This window comes from Xiphophorus couchianus, chromosome 17, assembly GCF_001444195.1.
Source record: "Xiphophorus couchianus chromosome 17, X_couchianus-1.0, whole genome shotgun sequence".
Taxonomy (NCBI): domain Eukaryota; kingdom Metazoa; phylum Chordata; class Actinopteri; order Cyprinodontiformes; family Poeciliidae; genus Xiphophorus; species Xiphophorus couchianus.
The window spans coordinates 4,314,878-4,335,415 of record NC_040244.1 but is presented as its reverse complement, the minus strand read 5'-3'; the positions used below and the strand labels follow the sequence as shown (position 1 = coordinate 4,335,415).

General features: G+C 37.7%; 1 protein-coding gene across 1 annotated transcript in view; it reads left to right on the top strand.

The window, feature by feature from the left end:
- The window catches only part of plxna4 (plexin A4), a 326,516-nt gene that overhangs the window by 196,622 nt on the left and 109,356 nt on the right, over positions 1-20,538 (top strand). Inside the window, exons 23-28 of the mRNA XM_028043958.1 lie at positions 1,413-1,479; positions 2,257-2,403; positions 2,862-3,021; positions 7,117-7,220; positions 9,446-9,545; positions 11,720-11,910. Coding sequence (XP_027899759.1) covers positions 1,413-1,479; positions 2,257-2,403; positions 2,862-3,021; positions 7,117-7,220; positions 9,446-9,545; positions 11,720-11,910 — 769 coding nt within the window. The remainder of the gene's footprint in view (positions 1-1,412; positions 1,480-2,256; positions 2,404-2,861; positions 3,022-7,116; positions 7,221-9,445; positions 9,546-11,719; positions 11,911-20,538) is intronic.

Below are 20,538 nucleotides of genomic sequence, written 5' to 3'. Positions count from 1 at the left end.
CGTACGCAGTGGGATTAATTTGTGCTTTTTGCACACAAGCCTTCAAGCTGCCACACACTTGTCTGGGCACAAAGGCAAAACAGAAAACACACAATGTCCATTGGAAGTGACTAAGTAAAAGGAAGTTAAAGAAAAAGAAATGTGGGGGTGAGACTCAGCCAATCTATTTGTTCTTCATTCTCTTCTTTTGCCCTTTTACTGCTCCTTCCTTCCTTCCTTCCCTATGCACCTCCTCTTTTTTTTTCCCATGCCTCTTTCATCCCAGACGGGCTACAATTGTGAAAATGGAGAGGATTTGGAAGTGTGCACGATTACATGATCCAGAATAGGGCAGCCAAATGGAAATGAGGGAGGGAGGAAGTCAGCAAGGACACATGAAAGAAAAGATGAAAAGTGACCTTGTTGACCCTTGGATCTGTGGATGGAGGAAAGGGCGGGACAGGCTGAATAAAAGTGGAGGCACAGTGAGAAACAGGAAGTTAATCCCCTCCAGGTGTTGTGCCAGCACTGGCGGGGGGTACCAGACTACCCCACTGGCACATCACGCTCCCCCCTCGTGCTGCAGTGTGGAGGCCTTTTTTTCTTTACGAGGCAGACTGAATGGTGAAGGGAGGGAGGGCTGCAGGTGGCAGCCGACTCACTAAGGACAAAAACTGAACACACAAATGGGCACAATGGACACTAATCCTGAAATATTGATGTGTACGGTAGTCTCTCATTTAAAGCAGGGGCAGGGGTGTGTGTTTATTATTGCCCACATACTCCCGCTGCTAACCACGAGGGTTGCTGTCAAAGGATATCCGATCCTACCCTCTACTTTTCGCCTCCTGCCACCACCGCTGTTGTTATTATGCATGCATATTAGTCATTCACACGAGATCAATCACACTGTTGGCCCAGGTCAATGCACGTGCACACACACACACACACACATTACTTTTGCCACACCAGTGGAGCATAGATGCCAGGCGGAGAAGGAGAGGCAGATGTATTCATTCACTTTCTATTGTGCCCGGATCGAGTGTTAGTCCAGTGAATAGGCGAGGGAGCGCCTGATAATGAGGCCAGTGTTATTACAGAGCCACTGCGGCCCCTAACAACATCAATCCACCGGGATCAAATAAAGGCTTTTAATTGCTTCGCCTCATATTAAAATCCCCGCCGCTTGTACACGAGCTGCCCTTGGCGTGCCTGAGCATAAAAGGCAGCCGAAAGATTGTCTGAAAGGCCATCGTATAGTGTGTGCAAATACTCTCCCAGTTCATGTTTTTACAGATACATTTGTCCAGAGAATGCCTATTCATTAGCAGCTGCCGCCATTTTTATTTGAAGAAAATTTGACACTAATGTTGAATGTTTATGATGTTAGTGCTGGGATCAAATCCTGAGCATGTACTTTGGTTTATTTGCAGGACGGAGTCTGTTGCAGAGAAAATGCTGACCAACTGGTTTACGTTCCTTCTCTACAAATTTCTAAAGGTGCAGTAACTTTTTTTTATCCTCAACTTCAACAAATGTATGCAGCACACAGTGCTGTCAAATGCTTTTTTATTCATTTATTTTTGTAGTTTTTGCAAAGTAACTTTTTGTATCCCTGGGATTTTATGACATTACTAACTGAAAATGCACACCACATTTATTAGATATTTATCTGTAAAGAAACAAGAAAACCAGGGCTCATTTTCCTTCTACTTCCAAATGATACTTTGTGATAGTCTAGCAGACGAAGACCCAATATGTTGATTTTTTTTACTGTTCTCTTTATATTAACGGGAGTGTCGGGGGGAGCAAGTCTAGAAACTGATAATTTTTTGGAAAATAGCTCAAGCCATGCTAACACATTCATATGCTTTCGTATATACAGTATATATAAAAAAATCAATCTACTTCCAGCTGTATGATTTCTGTGCTCTTGCTGGATGTGAACCACTGTTTGTTTATTTTATGCCAATGAGAAAAGAATAAGGTTCATGAATGCACAACCACTTCTGACTGAGGAACTGCAGCTTGTTGATTCAAATGATTGTTTGCAACAAGAGTCTCTTTTGTGTACATTTCTGTTTTAAAACATCTAATATTGGGGAATCTCTGTGTTTTCTTACTACTGGAGAAAAGAAGGACTAGAAACATTAACAAAAAGTTACTACATTGTTCTAAATATTTAGTTAAAATTTTGTTCTCGGAAAAATGAGCCTATAAGTAGCTTTCTGAGCTATACCACTTCTGTGAAACTTATTTGTTCAAATGTTGTTGCAGGAGTGTGCAGGCGAGCCCCTCTTTTCCCTCTTCTGTGCCATCAAGCAGCAGATGGAGAAAGGCCCCATTGACTCGATCACAGGAGAGGCTCGCTACTCGCTCAGCGAAGACAAGCTCATCAGACAACAGATTGACTACAAGACACTGGTAAGGGATTCACCTGCCCTGGAGTACTGGGGCTAAAGGGAGATGCTTAATATGCTTTCAGGGACAGGAAGAGTGAATAGGGTGGTCATGGGTGGTCGGTCGTGAGATGTGCAAAGGGACACAGAAGTTGTTGTTTTCACGCTTGACATGCGCAGGGGGCACTAGAGTGGTGACCTCACTAGTGGCAAGAGCTGTCAAGAAAAGGCTGGGTTTCAATGCATTTATGACTGCACACAAGCTGAGAAACAACTAAGATTTCCCTTCTGCATCCTCTTAGTCATTAGCTAAATCTCTGTTTTAGTCATCTTTACTGTGACTAGTGGCTATCAGCTCTAGTATCACAGGTTTTTGGTTTTGTTTATTTTCCTTTTGTTTGTCTTTTGGGATTGGGATTTAGAATTGGTGGCTCTGCATATATTTCTTACAATGTGTCAATTTCATTCATGTTTCTGCTCCAGGTGGTCAACTGCATACATCCAGAGAATGAGAAAAGTCCAGAGATCCAAGTGAAAGTCCTAAACTGTGATACAATAAGTCAGGTGAAGGAGAAAATTCTGGATGCCATCTACAAGAACGTCCCATATTCACATCGCCTAAAGGCCTCAGATATGGACCTAGGTAAGAATCCTAGCTTTAATGACTTTTAGAAACTCTTTCTGAGAAGTACAAACAGAAATATAGTATTTTCCTTTTATTCTTTGAATGTTGATATCTTGTTTATAATGGTTCTAATATCTAAAAATGGTCTGTTACCAGACCAAAACTTTCAATCAATCTTTCACAATTTCCAGACTCTAAGCTGATACTTTTATTCACAAGCAAATATATTGATTTTTACTAACAGCTTTAGAAAGGCTTGACTGTTCTGTGATGAAGAGGACAGCACAAGCGTAAGAGCGAGATGAAAGTGACACTGAGAGCGACAACAAAAGAGATTCTGAGGAAATGTGTGTCAGGCTGTTGAATTCCAACACTTCAGTGGTTTTAGCACAGGAGGAAGATGAAGATAACAATCAATAGCATTTCTTGGGAGGTTACTTTATGTTTTTGAAGTGGCTGAGCTACAGGAACTGTTGAGGGGAAAAAATATAAGCATTTCAATAAACATTAAAACCTTTTTGTGTAAATGTCTCATTTTAGAACCTACAGCTTATAGACAAGTGAGGCTTGTATATATACTTTTTTTTTTCTTTTCAAAGTTAGTGAGTGCAGCTTATATTCATTTAGGCTCAATAGTACGGAAATTACGGTAAGCTTCTGTCACTGGTTGAGCCAGATGATTGATCACTAAATCATTAGAGGCAATTATTTCTTTCTTTAAAATCTGCCTTCTCTCATTATAAATAGATGTTTCTGACAATGTGAAAAAGACCTTTTAGTATCTCACATAATCAGCTGTTTTAAGTGGATGCTATTTGTTAATTAACAGGGATGGAATGATACTGAAGTGCTATGTTCTTGTAGCAGGCATTCTGTGGGTATTGACCTACTAATACCTACAGATTGTCTCATCAGGATAGATTGTGCTTTTCATGGCTTGATATTGCCAAATGTATTTTTTTCAATCTCAAATCAAAGATGGGCTGAGTGCATACCGTGGGGATTCTGTCTGTGAGACAGCTAAGTGGAAAAACTGGTTCATCCTTTTTATGACACTCTTGGAAAAAAAAACAAACTTGATGGACCCTCTTGGGAAGGAGACATGGTTCTCTTATTGTGTTGTTGTTAAAGGGAATGAGGAATTTGGGCCACCCTCTCTAGGGTCTATTTGTCTGCATTTGAGCAAGCTCACTAGAGAACATATGAATGAATTCTTTTTCCATCATCCTATACTCAAAGAATATGTCCAACATGTTGACCGAGATTGGAGGAAAGTTTTTTAAATCAGGAATCCATTAATGCTCTCAGAGCACACGTGCCTGTAGGATTTTAATTTGCGAATGTAATTAGGATCTTAGTCTTTCGTTCTTTAGTGACAGCAACTATTTATTCAAAGCTGGCTTTATTTTAGATTTTTTTTGAAATACCAGTTATTTTCTTTATGTCTCAGAAGATAACTGGTCAACATGTAGTACCAAGCTAAACATCTCCAACTCTCACTCACAGACATATACAGACTGATCACAGTGGCTAAAAAGGTTAATGGGATTTGTGGCAGCTGTGCCTTGAGACAAATTGACCAATAGCATTGTTCTCCTGACTATTGTCTTTAATTCCATTGTGCTACTAGCTACTAATTTCCTCACAATACCATTGTCGTTTATTCCTAAGGACACCAAATAAGACTGTTTGTGATGCTTTTAAAAAATATATAAATATAAATACAGTGCCTTTCAAAAGTATTTCCACCTTTCAACCCATCACCTTACAAACCCAAATAATCTCAAATTTTATGGATTTCAATGGATTTTCTGTGATGTACCATTTTATGTACATTTGGAATATGTTTGTAACAAAGTGCAAAAGTGTGATATTAATGTGTATTGAATCCTCGTTACATCAATAATCCTAAAAAATAGTCCAACATGTGTTCTATGAAAGCTCTAGAGGTTTGGTAAAGAATAATACGAGAATACTCAGCATCATAGAGACCAAGTAACTCACCAAACACATCAGGGATGTGGACAAGTTTAAGGCAGGTTTGAGTTATTAACCAGTCTCCTAAACTTTAATATCTTACAGAGCACCGTTCAGTCTATTACCAAATTGAGACTACAGCCAAACCTACCAAGAAATACCCATCCACCCAAATGGACTGGGTGGGCAAGGAGAGAGAAGTTAAGAAGCCCATGGCAACTCAGTGGTGAAGAACCACAGCTTGGATAGAGGAATCTGTGAATTAGACCAGGCTTACTCGTGTAAATCTTGTCTGGATATGAGAGGGGCAAAAAGAAAGACATTATTGAAAGAAAGTCATGACAAGTCTTGTTTCAGTTTCACCATAAGCCATTTAGGGGACACAGCAGACATGTGGTGGTGGGTGATCTAGGAACTAAGACCAAATTTTACTCTTTTTGTGTTAAAACAGAAACTGGTACTAAAAAAAAACACTGAAAACACAAGGCCTTAAGGACTGGTTAAGTGCAAAGCCACATGTTAAAATGACCTACTCCACATTTACATGGCTTTAGGCTTCTCTTTCTGCTTAACAACTATAAACCAAATTGCATTGATCTATCAGATAATATCCTAATAAAATACACTGGAGTTCAAGGAGAATTAATACTTTTGCAAGATACTGTATTTATGCATCTTGTTGCAAATATGTTATGGATTTATGTAAAGCAAAGTAAGACCTGCCATCTCTTCTTGCCAAAGCCCTCATTTCCTTGACTTTGTTTGCTCACACAAACATACACTGACTCCTTCTGATTAGGCTGATTAGAAACCACCAGATTTGGGAACAAGGGGGATCTCGGTTTGCACTGGTTTTACCCTGTGTTTATCATTATTATTAAATCTTTCCTGCCATTCCTTTCGCTCTGAGCCTCTTCATTTGTTTACTGAGCCTTGACTAGAGACCAGAGCTCATTTACATCTTTATAGAAAGATGTACTGCACAGACAAAAACAACAGGAGAATCTTTATTTCCTGCAGATTTTTTAGATGCAAACACAATTCTGGTGGATCCTCCAAAGACAGGCCTCATCAGGCAGCACTGTGATTGCTGCTTTGTTTTTCTGTTTGTGATCAGAATAGCAGATGACAATGGCCGACACAAGTGAGGAAACTCAGCAAGGAGCACAGACAGAATTATATATCCAGAAACCTCTTGATGCCTAAAAAAGAACAGAAGAGTCAGCTGCCTGACTCTTCTGGCTGTTCTTTCCCCTCTCAAATAATGTTGCTGGAGTATTCGATCAAAGCTGCCATTAGTGTTGTGCTGATGCCGTACAGATGGGAAGGTTGTGTACATCGCCTACTGTTTTATGAAACGAAATGGTCGCCTTTACTGAAATGTTGCATTGTGGACATGTGGGAGCTAGATAATTGGCACATTTTAGGTGATAAAGGTTTCATTGGCCTTCAAAAACATAAATATTAACGAAATAAAAATTCAAAAGAAAAACCTTAGCATTACTAAAGCAGTGCTAGGCTAAAGATTCTTTCCAAATTATTCAAAGTTTTTATTTTCTTTGACCTGGTTTACCTTAGTTTGACCTTGTTCCCATGTTAGTCTTCTACCAAACAACAAACTTGTTTTTAGCGTGTTGTTTTTGACGCAGAAGACATTGTAAAGCCCCTCTGGATCATATTTCAAGCAAATCCCAATGTTGCTTTTGAGACGATAATAAAATATTTATAAAAAATAGAGTCTACAAAGTTACCTGTGGTACAAACTGGTAAAAACAAAACTTTTTAACCAAGAGATACAACAACATTCCCTTTTAGCACTCTACCTCCAAATATTGATTCCCACTGTGAACATCTCCTTTAGGATTTCATTTTTAGTTGTTGTGGTTGAAAAGTACTAGCTATTCCCAAAAGCAAAAGTCAGGCATTGGTACAAGCACCAAAATTCCCTCCTCCTCTCCCAAAGGCGGCCCAGTTTATCAAACAACATGGTAAGATTTGGTGTTATCTTGACAGATGGAGAGAGGGGAGATTAAAACCAAATCCTCCCAGCAGACAAAAAAAAGTCTTAACCATCAGCAAAGTGAGGGTATTTGGAAAATGGGGTTAATATTTCTTTTATTTCCTGTTCATTTGCAGAGTGGCGCCAGGGTAGAGGACAGCGCATGATCCTACAAGATGAGGACATAACCACAAAGATTGAAGGTGACTGGAAGAGACTCAACATGCTGTTCCACTATCAGGTATGATGTCCACATACTAAAGCATCCAACAAAAATACTGAGTAAATCAGTTGTCAAGATGAGAGTTTGTTTGTAGATTATAATTTTCTTTGAAGATAAAAACCTATTTTTTTTCTTAAAAGAAGAAAATGGCTTATAAACAATGTTTTTGTATTTCCCATGATTATTTATTCATAATAAGCCTTAAATGATTAAGTTAAATTTGAAAGATTACAAAAAATCAACAAGTACTGATTATTGGTGTAATCAGACATAAAAAATAATAAAACTAATACTGTTGATTTACTAATAATTGAGAAAAAGAGGTACAGAAAAACAGATCTAAACAACAAAGGTTTTCATGTTGATTATACTCTATAGCTCCTACTTCTGTGCTGTAGGAATCAGCAATCCAAATGGCAGTAAATGAAGTCTAAAATCTATAAACAGTTTGATTTTCTCGTGAGCCTACTAAAAGGATTTTCTGGATTTATTTTTACTCTATATTAAAAGAGGGGGATGAGTTTGAAAAGTCCCCAGACCACCTATGATCTATCAACTTTTAACAACTTAACCACATTAATCCAGACTAGAGATACCAAGCATATTACAATCAAAATACTATCTTATGACTGTGGCTATTTTCAAATGAAAGTATTTCCAACTTGTAATTAATTTACTGAAACACAAGGTAGCTGATATTGAACTCATTTAAAGCATTTTACCTGGTACATTTTATCATATGAAGATTAAGTATCCATGTAGCAAAAACACAGGAAAATGGACCTGCCTCACCAATATGGTGCTAATAATTCAAGCAGCTAGGCAAGTAGTGACTGTCTCCTCCAAAGTGCAAATTGCGTGGTGCCTAAATTAAATGTCAGCAGCAGCAAGTGTCAACAGTCTGGGAGTACGAAGCGTGGGTGGAATGGATTAGAGAGCTGATTTGAATCGGAGATAAGATAATGAAGACAGAAGTTAATTCTTTTTTTTTTCAGGCTGAGAAAAAGGGCAACTTCTCCTTGACGGACATAAAAAACTGAAAAACACTCAGAGCCACTCAGAAAATTATAAGGAGGCAAAGCAAAGAGAAAAAAAGTATCAAACATTAAATGTTCATGACAATTCAATTGCATCTTTGTAGAGTTCAAACCTCAAAGCAGGAAGCAGACAGTACATAGTTACTGATCACAGTCACTATTGCTATGCGATTCTTTGTTAATCGGCTTTAATTGGAAATTTGCAAAAATAATGTTCTGACCTCATACAACCTTCAGTTGCTAAGGAAAGAGTTTGATTTGTGAGACCACATGTAACCACCGGCAGAACAAATCTGTCCATTACAACACATTACTGTCTTCTTTCTTTCGGGAAATGGTGCTCTGTTTTCTGTCTTTATTCCCCAAATGTTATTTCCTCAAATGCCACTCCTCTCTTTCACATTTCATTATGTCCCCCTGCTCATTGTATATCGATTCAATATATAAGAGCAGTGATGAGGGTGAGTCCTTGAGTTTCTTGGAGGGTTGTTGGGCTCCTCACAAAGGGAAATCAAAATCTGCCCTGTGGGCCTCCTGCTTACAAATGATATAAACATATTATGCATAAGGAGCAGATTGAGAGATGAGGTGAAATAATGACACAATCTTAATAAAGCCTTAGCTCGCACATGCACATATATATGCAGACTAACTCCTGCTTGTCCAATCCACCCACACACTGATAAAGATCACTTCAATTAACCCCAAAGCATAGCCTGGTTATGCATAAAAGAGGCATTCTTTGTGTGTGTGCGGCTGAAAAAGTCCCCATCCCAGCTGTATTAATTGAATCCAGTTTGGCTGACTGGTTGTTGGAGAGGCACATGATTGACTTTTTTATTCATTGACACTCCTTGTTTCTTTACATTTCCACGAACACACCACCTTGGAGAAAATGTATTATTGAATGGAGACTGTGGGACGTCCCCTCTCACACAGGCCTCCGCAATGCTCTGTTAAACCCTCACTCCCCCCTGTCATTCATCGTAGGGATGTGTGGGCTGAGCAGCGCGCATAAGGATAATAACACATTCTGTGTTTACTCACACAAAACCAGAAGGGATGAAAGGGAATACAGAAAATTACACCAACACAATGATGTATACTTCTAGCTGCTTGTGTTAGAAGTCTGCTAAAATGAAAACCTCAAAACAAACAGTTTTGTGTTTGAGGAGTCATCTCATGATGTGTACGTCTGTTTTCCAGGTACCTGATAATGCTGTGATGGCCCTGGTTCCCAAGCAGGTCACAGCTTACAACTCAGTAAATAACTCCACAGTGTCCAGAACGTCTGCAAGTAAATATGGTGAGAATTCATTGCTGCATACCTTTACATTTTATTTTTAAATGCATAATAACATAACCCCATAATATTTGTATCATAATGCACTGCATCATTGTGAAATGGGGGGAGATACACAGCTTTAAAATAATTTGGGAGAAATATATGGAGAGATGAAGACCCTGGACAAATGTAGAGCAGTTTGTGAAGACAACCAGTTAGCAGCTGCAAAACAGACGAAAGCGGCAAATAATCGACCTTCTAAAGATGCATCACAGATCTAATGTAACGGTTTGACTCAATACATCTTTATGTCCAGTTCAATGTCCAGAACTAAATCCAAAGAAAAATTTGTAGCAATAGTCGGAAATGTTATGTTTTATTTATAAGAAATATGGAAAGCCATGCATCATTTTCTGTCTTCATCACAATTATGCAAGTTTGTGGTGATTCATTATAAAAAGTCTCAACTAAATAAACTGTTTGTGTTTCTGCAGCTTCACAAAATGTGCAAAGGTTTAAGAAAAAGGAATACTTATTCAGTGCATCATATATACACGTATCCTCCAGGGGTAAATGTGTGCTTGTCAGAGCAAGAAAGACGAGCCACATATTAGAGTAGTTGAAAGGATTTCTAAAATATGAAGAGACCAAATAGACCTTTTCTTTCACTTGTTCAGGCCTCTTGAGACATGGAAGAGTGTCCTCTCATCCTTCCATGTGCCAATGTATCCTCCGCCTGCCCGTCTGCTCCACGTCTCCTTGAGCCTGCCGAACCATCAAGTTAGATGCTGATCAAAGGGCTAGCTTTACTGGTCACAAACACTTCAGGCACTTCAAATGCAACGCCACAATATTAGCATTGCCTCATTTCCATACGGTCTAACCTCACCTCCCTACTACCTAATGACACCAGATAGGACATGAGTGGTCCAACACATGAGAGAGGAAGGAAGCTGGTAATATTTCCTTCTACTATTTTAATGGGACTGACTCGAAATATAAATGTAATGCATGACTGGTGTGGTACTTGAGGAGTGACTTTGAACTCCTCCTGAGTACAATTGGCAAATAACAAACATGGAGACGAGGCAGAGAGTGCAGAGGAGGAACCGTTTGGTACAAGTTTCAACATCTATACAAACACTATGACTTCTTTTCTGCTCTTTACATAATGGCTTATTCTGCTTTGGCACAACATTATCTAGAAACCACACTTGTGTTAAATCCTAAAGGTCACAGTTTTGAGCTGTGTTGCCCTAAGGCACTAATAGATTGATGCAGCAGAGTGAAGTTAGTTGTCCCCACAAAAAAAAAACAGCAATTAGCTGACGCTCACTGAAGTGTCCCTTAAGAGACATTTTCAATTGATCATTCATTCAGTTCAGTAATCGATACCAAACATACTCCTCCTATATCCATCTTCTTTTTTTTTACTCTCTCCTTCATACTCTGCTTGCTCTTTCTTCTCTGGACAGATTGATTTCTGGCACTGTGAAAATCACCTGTTTTTTTTAACACTTCTCCCCACAGACCGCACCCACTGATCAATTTTTTTTCACACTGTGTAAACATTCATTGAGCCATGTGTTTGGAAATGTCATCGCCACTCCGACCGCTGGGTGGGCCATACATATTTCATCTCGTCTGACACCTGTTCGATTTTCTGTCAGCTGCCGATATAACGTCTTGTCAACTGAAGGAGATGCTGTGAAAAATTAACCATGCAGACTTTCTGAAAGTTTCAAAGAACAGCTCACAGACCTATAAAATCAAAGCCTATTTTTTCAACATTTATTCCATGCATTTCTTTTACCAACTCTAATAAAAGTGTTCAAATCCCCAAATGTTTTTGATTTGTTGCATTACAAGGGTTATGATATAGAACAGCACAAAGTAGTCCAAAAAATTTTATTCAGATAAATTCTTATTTTTCCCCATCACTCCACACTTATGTTCTTTATTATATTTACACATGATGTGTATTTATCAAATAACTCCCTTATGTACTCCCCCCACCCAAAAATAAAAAATAAAAAAATCATTGAAGTCTTTAGTTAGAATTTTAACAATCTGGATGACTATATAGACTTAATCCTACTGTATATTCATAGAAATCTGAATAAATAGAAAGAAAACAGCAATGGTCTTTGACCTTGTGATTCCCACCAGCTTGAAGTAAACATTTTTCTTCACAGAGAACATGATTAAGTACACTGGAAGCCCAGACAGCATGCGCTCCCGGACTCCTATGATCACTCCTGACCTGGAGAGTGGGGTGAAGGTCTGGCATCTGGTTAAGAACCACGAGCACGGAGACCAGAAAGAAGGCGACCGTGGCAGCAAGATGGTCTCCGAGATCTACCTGACACGACTTCTGGCTACAAAGGTAAGAGAAACCTGCTGAAGGAAAAACAAATCCCCTTTAATTGTATTCTTGTTGATATTTATCTACACATATTCTTATTGGGATCTGAGAATAGTGTGGCATCATTTGATGTGTTGAAACAGTTGAGCAAGTGAAAGTGTAACCGGTCACTATAACCTTTATGCAGTGTTATGACGACTCAGAAAAGCCTCACTTTATTTAAATATTCATGATTACTTGGGATGAATCATCTCAATGGAAAATATTATTCAAATGTATTCTCTATCCCCTCAGGTGAGAGAGGGAAAATAGATATTTCTGTTTATTTGCTTCTTTCATTACCTTTCCACAGCTGCAGCATATCAAAAAGTCTAAAGAAGAAAAAAAGCTACAAAGCTTGTGAATGTTACAAAAATTATATGGCCAAACAGAACTGGTGATAAAAAATGAGACACTTTAAATGTGCCCTGGGACAATAGCCTCTACGACGGGAAAGAACCCAATAGTTAATTTGGTTTGGAAGGAAATGTGACTTTGATCCTAGAGCTGAATGTAAATCACAATCTGCTCTTAAAGCACCTCACCCTTCTCTGTTTTCTTTTTCATTTGACTAACATTATTAGAAAGATGGAGCCAGACATACTAAGGCAGTAAAAGAAAGGGTGACTCCGCTCTGGAAATTGCTTCAATCAGAACAATTTCACATTGTTTTTTTTTCCCCCTATCCAGTCAAAGCCTTTTTTTAAAAGTTTACAGGGAGAACACAACTGAGTTCTTTATAAGTCATAAGCAGGAGCATGAAAGGCATGAGGAAAAATATAAGCTCTGACATGATTTGTGCTGATGAGCCAACCACATCAAACCTGTTTGCTACAAGCTAGATAAATGAGATTATTTGCAATTCTTAGATGATCTTGAAACAATCCAAAAACCGAGATGTTTTCTTCTGATAGGCAATGAGAATACATCTCTCAAAACGTAAAGTAATTTAGCAGAAAAATCCATTTTGTAAGAAAAAAACATTTTAATTACATTTTATTAAAAACTGCCCATTTTTATGCCCATCTCATTAATCCATGACAAAAAGTTATTAATTAAATATTTCCCATAACGAATGTTTCTACTAGTTTTCTGATGGCAGTGGGTTCTTAATCCTGGAGGTTGGAAAACCTTGTTGCCATCACCCTAATATTAAGCTTCTTTCACAGATTCTATAAAACAAACTTGTAGGTAAAATTAAGATTGCCTGGGATACAAATATTTTTGGCCTTACTGTGTAAATTCATTTTGCTTTTTGTTTGTTAAAAAAAGGTAGTAAAATTATTTTTAACCTAATGTGGAAAGGAAAAAATAGCTTGATTGATTTAGTGGTTTGAAACAGCAAACGGCAAAAAAGAAGAAAAAGTTTGATGGATCTCAAATTGTTCAGTGTAGAATAATATAAAAAGCTTTGACATGGTTTGCAACTTCAGCCAACCACAATGTATGTCGATTCCATGTATTTATATAGCGCCAATTCACAACATGTCATCTCAATGCACTTTACAAAGAAAGTACAATATTTTCCTACTGTGCTTACAAATTATTTATGTCTTGTCACTCTGTCACGGTTAGTATTATTTTACGTCAAGTTGTTTAAAAAGCTTGTTGAGGGAGACTCAGTCATCACAACAGGGCTTCTCAAGAGTTACTTCCTTTCTTACTTTGAGTTTCAAGCACAGACACCAGGTGTCAAATTTAAACCTCTCACCTTAACTGGAGCTCATGATAATAGGCTAAACTTATTGAAACCGATGAAGTCAAGCCGACACAGCAAGTAGACAGCCCTTTGTGAGACAGACTTCACTTTGACGAGGAAATGTCAAGGTAAGAGAAAAAACCCAAGTAAAAAAGAGAATATGTTTAAATGTAGTAAACATGTTCTCTGGTGATGGCTACCGTGCAGATGCGTTGGCAGAATCAGATATTCAATTAACTGGGTAGGAGCTGTGTAAAAGTGACTGTAACAGAGAACATAATAACCAGCATATGAGAGAAACTAATAAACAAACAAGTGATTGGAGACTAAAAGGAAGCCAGGGAGCTGCAGCAGCTGTCATCATGACACATACTGTACAGCCCTCCACACACCTTCACACATGCAGTCATGTCGGCTCACAGCCTCTGCGAGTCGCTTTGTTTCCCTGCTGTTATCCCACTCTGAGGTGCAGAGAAAGGGAGCTTCTGGCTGTTGACAGAGCATCGTCTTTAAAAATGGATTGTTTTTGTGAAATAACCAGTCTATGTTGGCTGGCCATCTTTCTTGGTGAGAAATGATTAGGCAGACAGGCGGTGTAATTGACTGCGTTTGCCTCTTGCCTTGCCAGTAAATACCTCTCCCTGGCAACATGGCTCATGCCTCTCATATTAGCTTCACCGGTGAAGCTTTGGAGTGGGTGGAGGGGGAGGGGGTGAGTAGGGGTGCAGCAGGTGTTTTATTTAGTGGCACAGGGAAAGGGTGCGTTTTTTTTCACTGTTACACAGGTGAGTGTGGGGATCTTCTTCCCGCCAGCGTTCTGATTGTTTGCTTTCCTTGCATTTCATTGTTGAACGACATCAGAACATCCCAATGACACGTTGTGTTTAGAGTGCAGTCTAATAACAGGATGGATGGTTGTAGGTGGTGGTGGTGTCTTGGCAGTAACCAGCTCCACCAGGGAGCAAGATAACCCTGTGACGGCGACAGCGTTGATACCAGAGCAGCCTTTGAGATAGAAGATGACGGACAATGTCACAGGTTGACTCTTGTATGCCCATAAGAAGGTTCCAAAGCAGCTTGGAAAATGCTGGAATTTAATTGAAGTATTTTCCAGCTCCCAAAAGAAATGGAAAAAGAAAATTAGGCATGTAAAATATTTGTGGTCAGACTTAATACTACAAATTAAGTCTGACTACAAAAAGTGTCCTTTCCTATGTCTCTTCTTTGTGTGCTTTCATCTTTTCCTTCCTGCTGTCCTTTCTGAGTGTTTTTCCTCGGTTTTCATTCTTTTCCTCTTTTGTGCTGTGTATCTTATCTTTTCCTATTTCTTTCTTGGAGTCTCCTGCCCTTTTCTCTGTCTCCTGCCTTCCTTTTTTTTATTTTTTCTTGTCTTACCTTTCCGTATTCCCTCCTCTTGTTCTTTTATGCTGTGCTTTTTGTGTCCATATCCCTGAACAGTCTTTCCTTTTATTTTATTTTTGAAACAACGACTCTTGGATGAGCTGCAGCTATTGTTTTTTAACCTGTATATATACATAGACCATTACAATCGATGGCGGTGTCTCTTTTTTAAGAAACTGTTTATTCTGGCATTTTTTTGATGATAGTAAACTGAAGTTTTGTGACATACTTTGGTGGGATTCTTTGAAAGAACATTTGAGTCCATGATGACTCTGGAGATCTTTTACTTGCTTTGTGATCCTTAACCACAGAACAAACAAATAATCAGTTTCGCATCTATAACTATATTTTTTGGGGAACAAAAGGACTTCTGTCCTTTGACCTTATTGGTCAAGTGGTACTATAAAGTTGTAGGTCAGTTGTAGATATGTTGTAGATATTTCAGGAAATGTTTCCGTACTTTATGATGTAAGCAAGGGATATCATAAATTTGAATAAAAGTGGCCTGAGAACAAAGATTCTGAGTAATCCTGCATGTGAATTTGGTTTACTAAGGTTTGTAATTAAAGTGGGGCAAAAAAATAACACATAGTATAGTATGACGTTCAAAGAGAGCAAAAAACACAGTATAGCATAGTAAAGACAAAAAACAAAACAAGCATTGCGCATTATGTTCAATATCACTGACAATTAATATCCCACAATTCATGTAGCGGAAACGTTTCTACCGTAGCAGGGAAAGAAACAATAAAAGACAAAAAACAACAAAAAATTATCCACTTCGCCCTCTCTGCGACCTTAACAGCCTTAGGTGTGATGAGCAGCTCTGGACATTTTCCCAGCCAGCGTTTGGAATTCCAATGCGTCCTCCAGAAGTCTTTCACCACGACCCAATCACCTTGCTTGATGGTATGGAGTGGTATTTGAAAATGTCCAAAAGATTGACATACTATATTATGACATCAGAAATGTCCAAAAAATGACATAGTATACTATGACGTCGCAAATGTCAGAAAAATGACATAGTATACTATGATCTCAAAAATGTCCAAAAAGTGACATACTATACTATTATGCCGAAAATGTCACCAAAAAAGACATAGTATAATATGACGTCAAAAATGTCACCAAAAAAGACATAGTATACTATGATGTCGAAAATGTCCAAAAAGATGATATACCATACTATGACGTCGAAAATGTCCAAAAAATGACATAGTATACTATGACGTCGAAAATGTTTTAAAAAAAAAGACATAGTATACTATGACGTCGAAAATGTCCAAAAAAATAGTATGACGTCGAAAATGTCACCAAAAAAGACATAGTATACTATGACGTCGAAAATATCCAAAAAATGACATACTGTACTATGACGTCAAAAATGTCCAAAAAAACGACATTCTATAGTATGACGTCGAAAATGTCCAAAAAAACGACATGCTATACTATGACGTCGAAAATGTCCAAAAAACGACATGCTATACTATGACGTCAAAAATGTCCAAAAAAACGACATGCTATACTATGACGTCGAAAATGTCCAAAAAAACGACATTTTATAGTATGACTGCAAAATGTCCAAAAAAACGACATGCAATAGTATGACGTGGAAAATGTCAAAAAAACGACATGCTATACTATGACGTCGAAAATGTCCAAAAAAACGACATTCTGTACTATGACGTGGAAAATGTCCAAAGAACGACATGCTATATACTATGACGTCGAAAATGTCAAAAAAACGACATGCTATACTATGACGTCGAAAATGTCAAAAAAACGACATGCTATACTATGATGTGGAAAATGTCCAAAAAAAACGACATGCTATACTATGATGTGGAAAATGTCCAAAAAAACGACATGCTATACTATGATGTGGAAAATGTCCAAAAAACGACATGCTATAGTATGACGTGGAAAATGTCCAAAAAAACGACATGCTATACTATGACGTCGAAAATGTCAAAAAAACGACATGCTATAGTATGACGTCGAAAATGTCCAAAAAAACAACATGCTATACTATGACGTGGAAAATGTCCAAAAAACGACATGCTACACTATGACGTCGAAAATGTCAAAAAAACGACATGCTATACTATGACGTCGAAAATGTCCAAAGAACGACATGCTATACTATGACGTCGAAAATGTCAAAAAAACGACATGGTATACTATGACGTGGAAAATGTCCAAGAAAACGACATGCTATAGTATGACGTGGAAAATGTCAAAAAAACGACATGCTATACTATGACGTCGAAAATGTCCAAAAAAACGACATTTTATAGTATGACGTCAAAATGTCCAAAAAAACGACATTTTATAGTATGACGTCAAAATGTCCAAAAAAACGACATTCTATAGTATGACGTCGAAAATGTCAAAAAAACGACATGCAATACTATGACGTCGAAAATGTCCAAAGAACGACATGCTATATACTATGACGTCGAAAATGTCAAAAAAACGACATGCTATACTATGACGTCGAAAATGTCAAAAAAACGACATGCTATACTATGATGTGGAAAATGTCCAAAAAAACGACATGCTATACTATGACGTCGAAAATGTCAAAAAAACGACATGCTATTATAGTATGACGTCGAAAATGTCCAAAAAAACAACATGCTATACTATGACGTCGAAAATGTCACAAAAACGACACCCTATAGTATGACGTCGAAAATGTCCAAAAAAACGACATGCTATACTATGACGTGGAAAATGTCCAAAAAAACGACATGCTATATATACTGACGTCGAAAATGTCAAAAAAACGACATGCTATACTATGACGTGGAAAATGTCCAAAAAAACAACATTTTGTAGTATGACGTCAAAATGTCCAAAAAAACGACATTCTATAGTATGACGTCGAAAATGTCCAAAAAAACGACATGCTATACTATGACGTGGAAAATGTCCAAAAAAACGACATGCTATACTATGACGTGGAAAATGTCCAAAAAAACGACATTCTATAGCAGGGGTGGGCAACTCCAGGCCTCGAGGGCCGGACTCCTGCAACTTTTAGATGCATCTCCACTTCAACACACCTGAGTCAAATAATGAGGTCATTAGCAGGACTCTGGAGAACCTGACTGCACTTGGGAGGTGATTCAGCTGCTGGATTCAAGTGTGTTGGACCAGGGAGACTTGCAAGAGTTGCAGGACACCGGCCCTCGAGGACCAGGATTGCCCACCCCTGTTCTATAGTATGACGTCGAAAATGTCAAAAAAACGACATGCTAATACTATGACGTGGAAAATGTCCAAAAAACGACATGCTATACTATGACGTCGAAAATGTCCAAAAAAACGACATTTTATAGTATGACGTGGAAAATGTCAAAAAAACGACATTCTGTACTATGACGTCAAAAATGTCAAAAAAAACGACATGCTATACTATGACGTCGAATATGTCCAAAAAAACGACATGCCATACTATGACGTCGAAAATGTCAAAAAAACGACATTCTATAGTATGACGTCAAAAATGTCAAAAACACGACATGCCATACTATGACGTCGAAAATGTCAAAAAAACGACATGCCATACTATGACATCGAAAATGTCAAAAAAACGACATGCTATACTAATGACGTCAAAAATGTCCAAAAAAACGACATGCCATACTATGACGTCGAAAATGTCAAAAAAACGACATTCTATAGTATGACGTCGAAAATGTCCAAAAAAACGACATGCAATACTATGACGTCGAAAATGTCCAAAAAAACGACATTCTATAGTATGACGTCAAAAATGTCCAAAAAACGACATGCAATAGTATGACGTCGAAAATGTCCAAAAAAAGACATGCTATACTATGACGTCGAAAATGTCCAAAAAACCGACATTTTATAATATGACGTCAAAATGTCCAAAAAAACGACATGCAATAGTATGACGTCGAGAATGTCCAAAAAAACGACATGCTATACTATGACGTCGAAAATGTCCAAAAAAACGACATTTTATAGTATGACGTCAAAATGTCCAAAAAAACGACATTCTATAGTATGACGTCAAAAATGTCCAAAAAAACGACATGCAATAGTATGATGTGGAAAATGTCCAAAAAAACGACATGCTATAGTATGACGAGGAAAATGTCCAAAAAAACTATATGCTATACTATGACGTCGAAAATGTCAAAAAAACGACATGCTATAGTATGACGTCGAAAATGTCCAAAAAAACGACATTCTATAGTATGACGTCATAGTATACTATGACGTCGAAAATGTCAAAAAAACGACATGCTATACTATGACGTCGAAAATGTCAAAAAAACGACATGCTATAGTATGACGTCGAAAATGTCCAAAAAAACGACATTCTATAGTATGACGTCATAGTATACTATGACGTCGAAAATGTCAAAAAAACGACATGCTATACTAATGACGTCAAAAATGTCCAAAAAAACGACATGCCATACTATGACGTCGAAAATGTCAAAAAAACGACATTCTATAGTATGACGTCGAAAATGTCCAAAAAAACGACATGCAATACTATGACGTCGAAAATGTCCAAAAAAACGACATGCTATACTATGACGTCGAAAATGTCCAAAAAAACGACATTCTATAGTATGACGTCAAAAATGTCCAAAAAACGACATGCAATAGTATGACGTCGAAAATGTCCAAAAAAAGACATGCTATACTATGACGTCGAAAATGTCCAAAAAAACGACATTTTATAATATGACGTCAAAATGTCCAAAAAAACGACATGCAATAGTATGACGTCGAGAATGTCCAAAAAAACGACATGCTATACTATGACGTCGAAAATGTCCAAAAAAACGACATTTTATAGTATGACGTCAAAATGTCCAAAAAAACGACATTCTATAGTATGACGTCAAAAATGTCCAAAAAAACGACATGCTATACTATGACGTGGAAAATGTCCTAAAAAACCACATGCTATAGTATGACGAGGAAAATGTCCAAAAAAACTACATGCTATACTATGACGTCGAAAATGTCAAAAAAACGACATGCTATAGTATGACGTCGAAAATGTCCAAAAAAACGACATTCTATAGTATGACGTCATAGTATACTATGACGTCGAAAATGTCAAAAAAACGACATACTATACTATGACGTCGAAAATGTCCAAAAAAACGACATGCTATACTATGACGTCGAAAATGTCAAAAAAACGACATGCTATACTATGACGTCGAAAATGTCCAAAAAAACGACATGCTATACTATGACGTGGAATATGTCCAAAAAAGCGACATGCTATATATGACGTGGAAAATGTCCAAATAAACGACATGCCATACTATGACGTGGAAAATGTCAAAAAAAGGACATGCTATACTATGATGTGGAAAATATCCAAAAAAACGACATGCTATACTATGATGTGGAAAATGTCCAAAAAAACGACATGCTATACTATGACGTCGAAAATGTCAAAAAAACGACATGCTTTAGTATGACGTGGAAAATGTCCAAAAAAACGA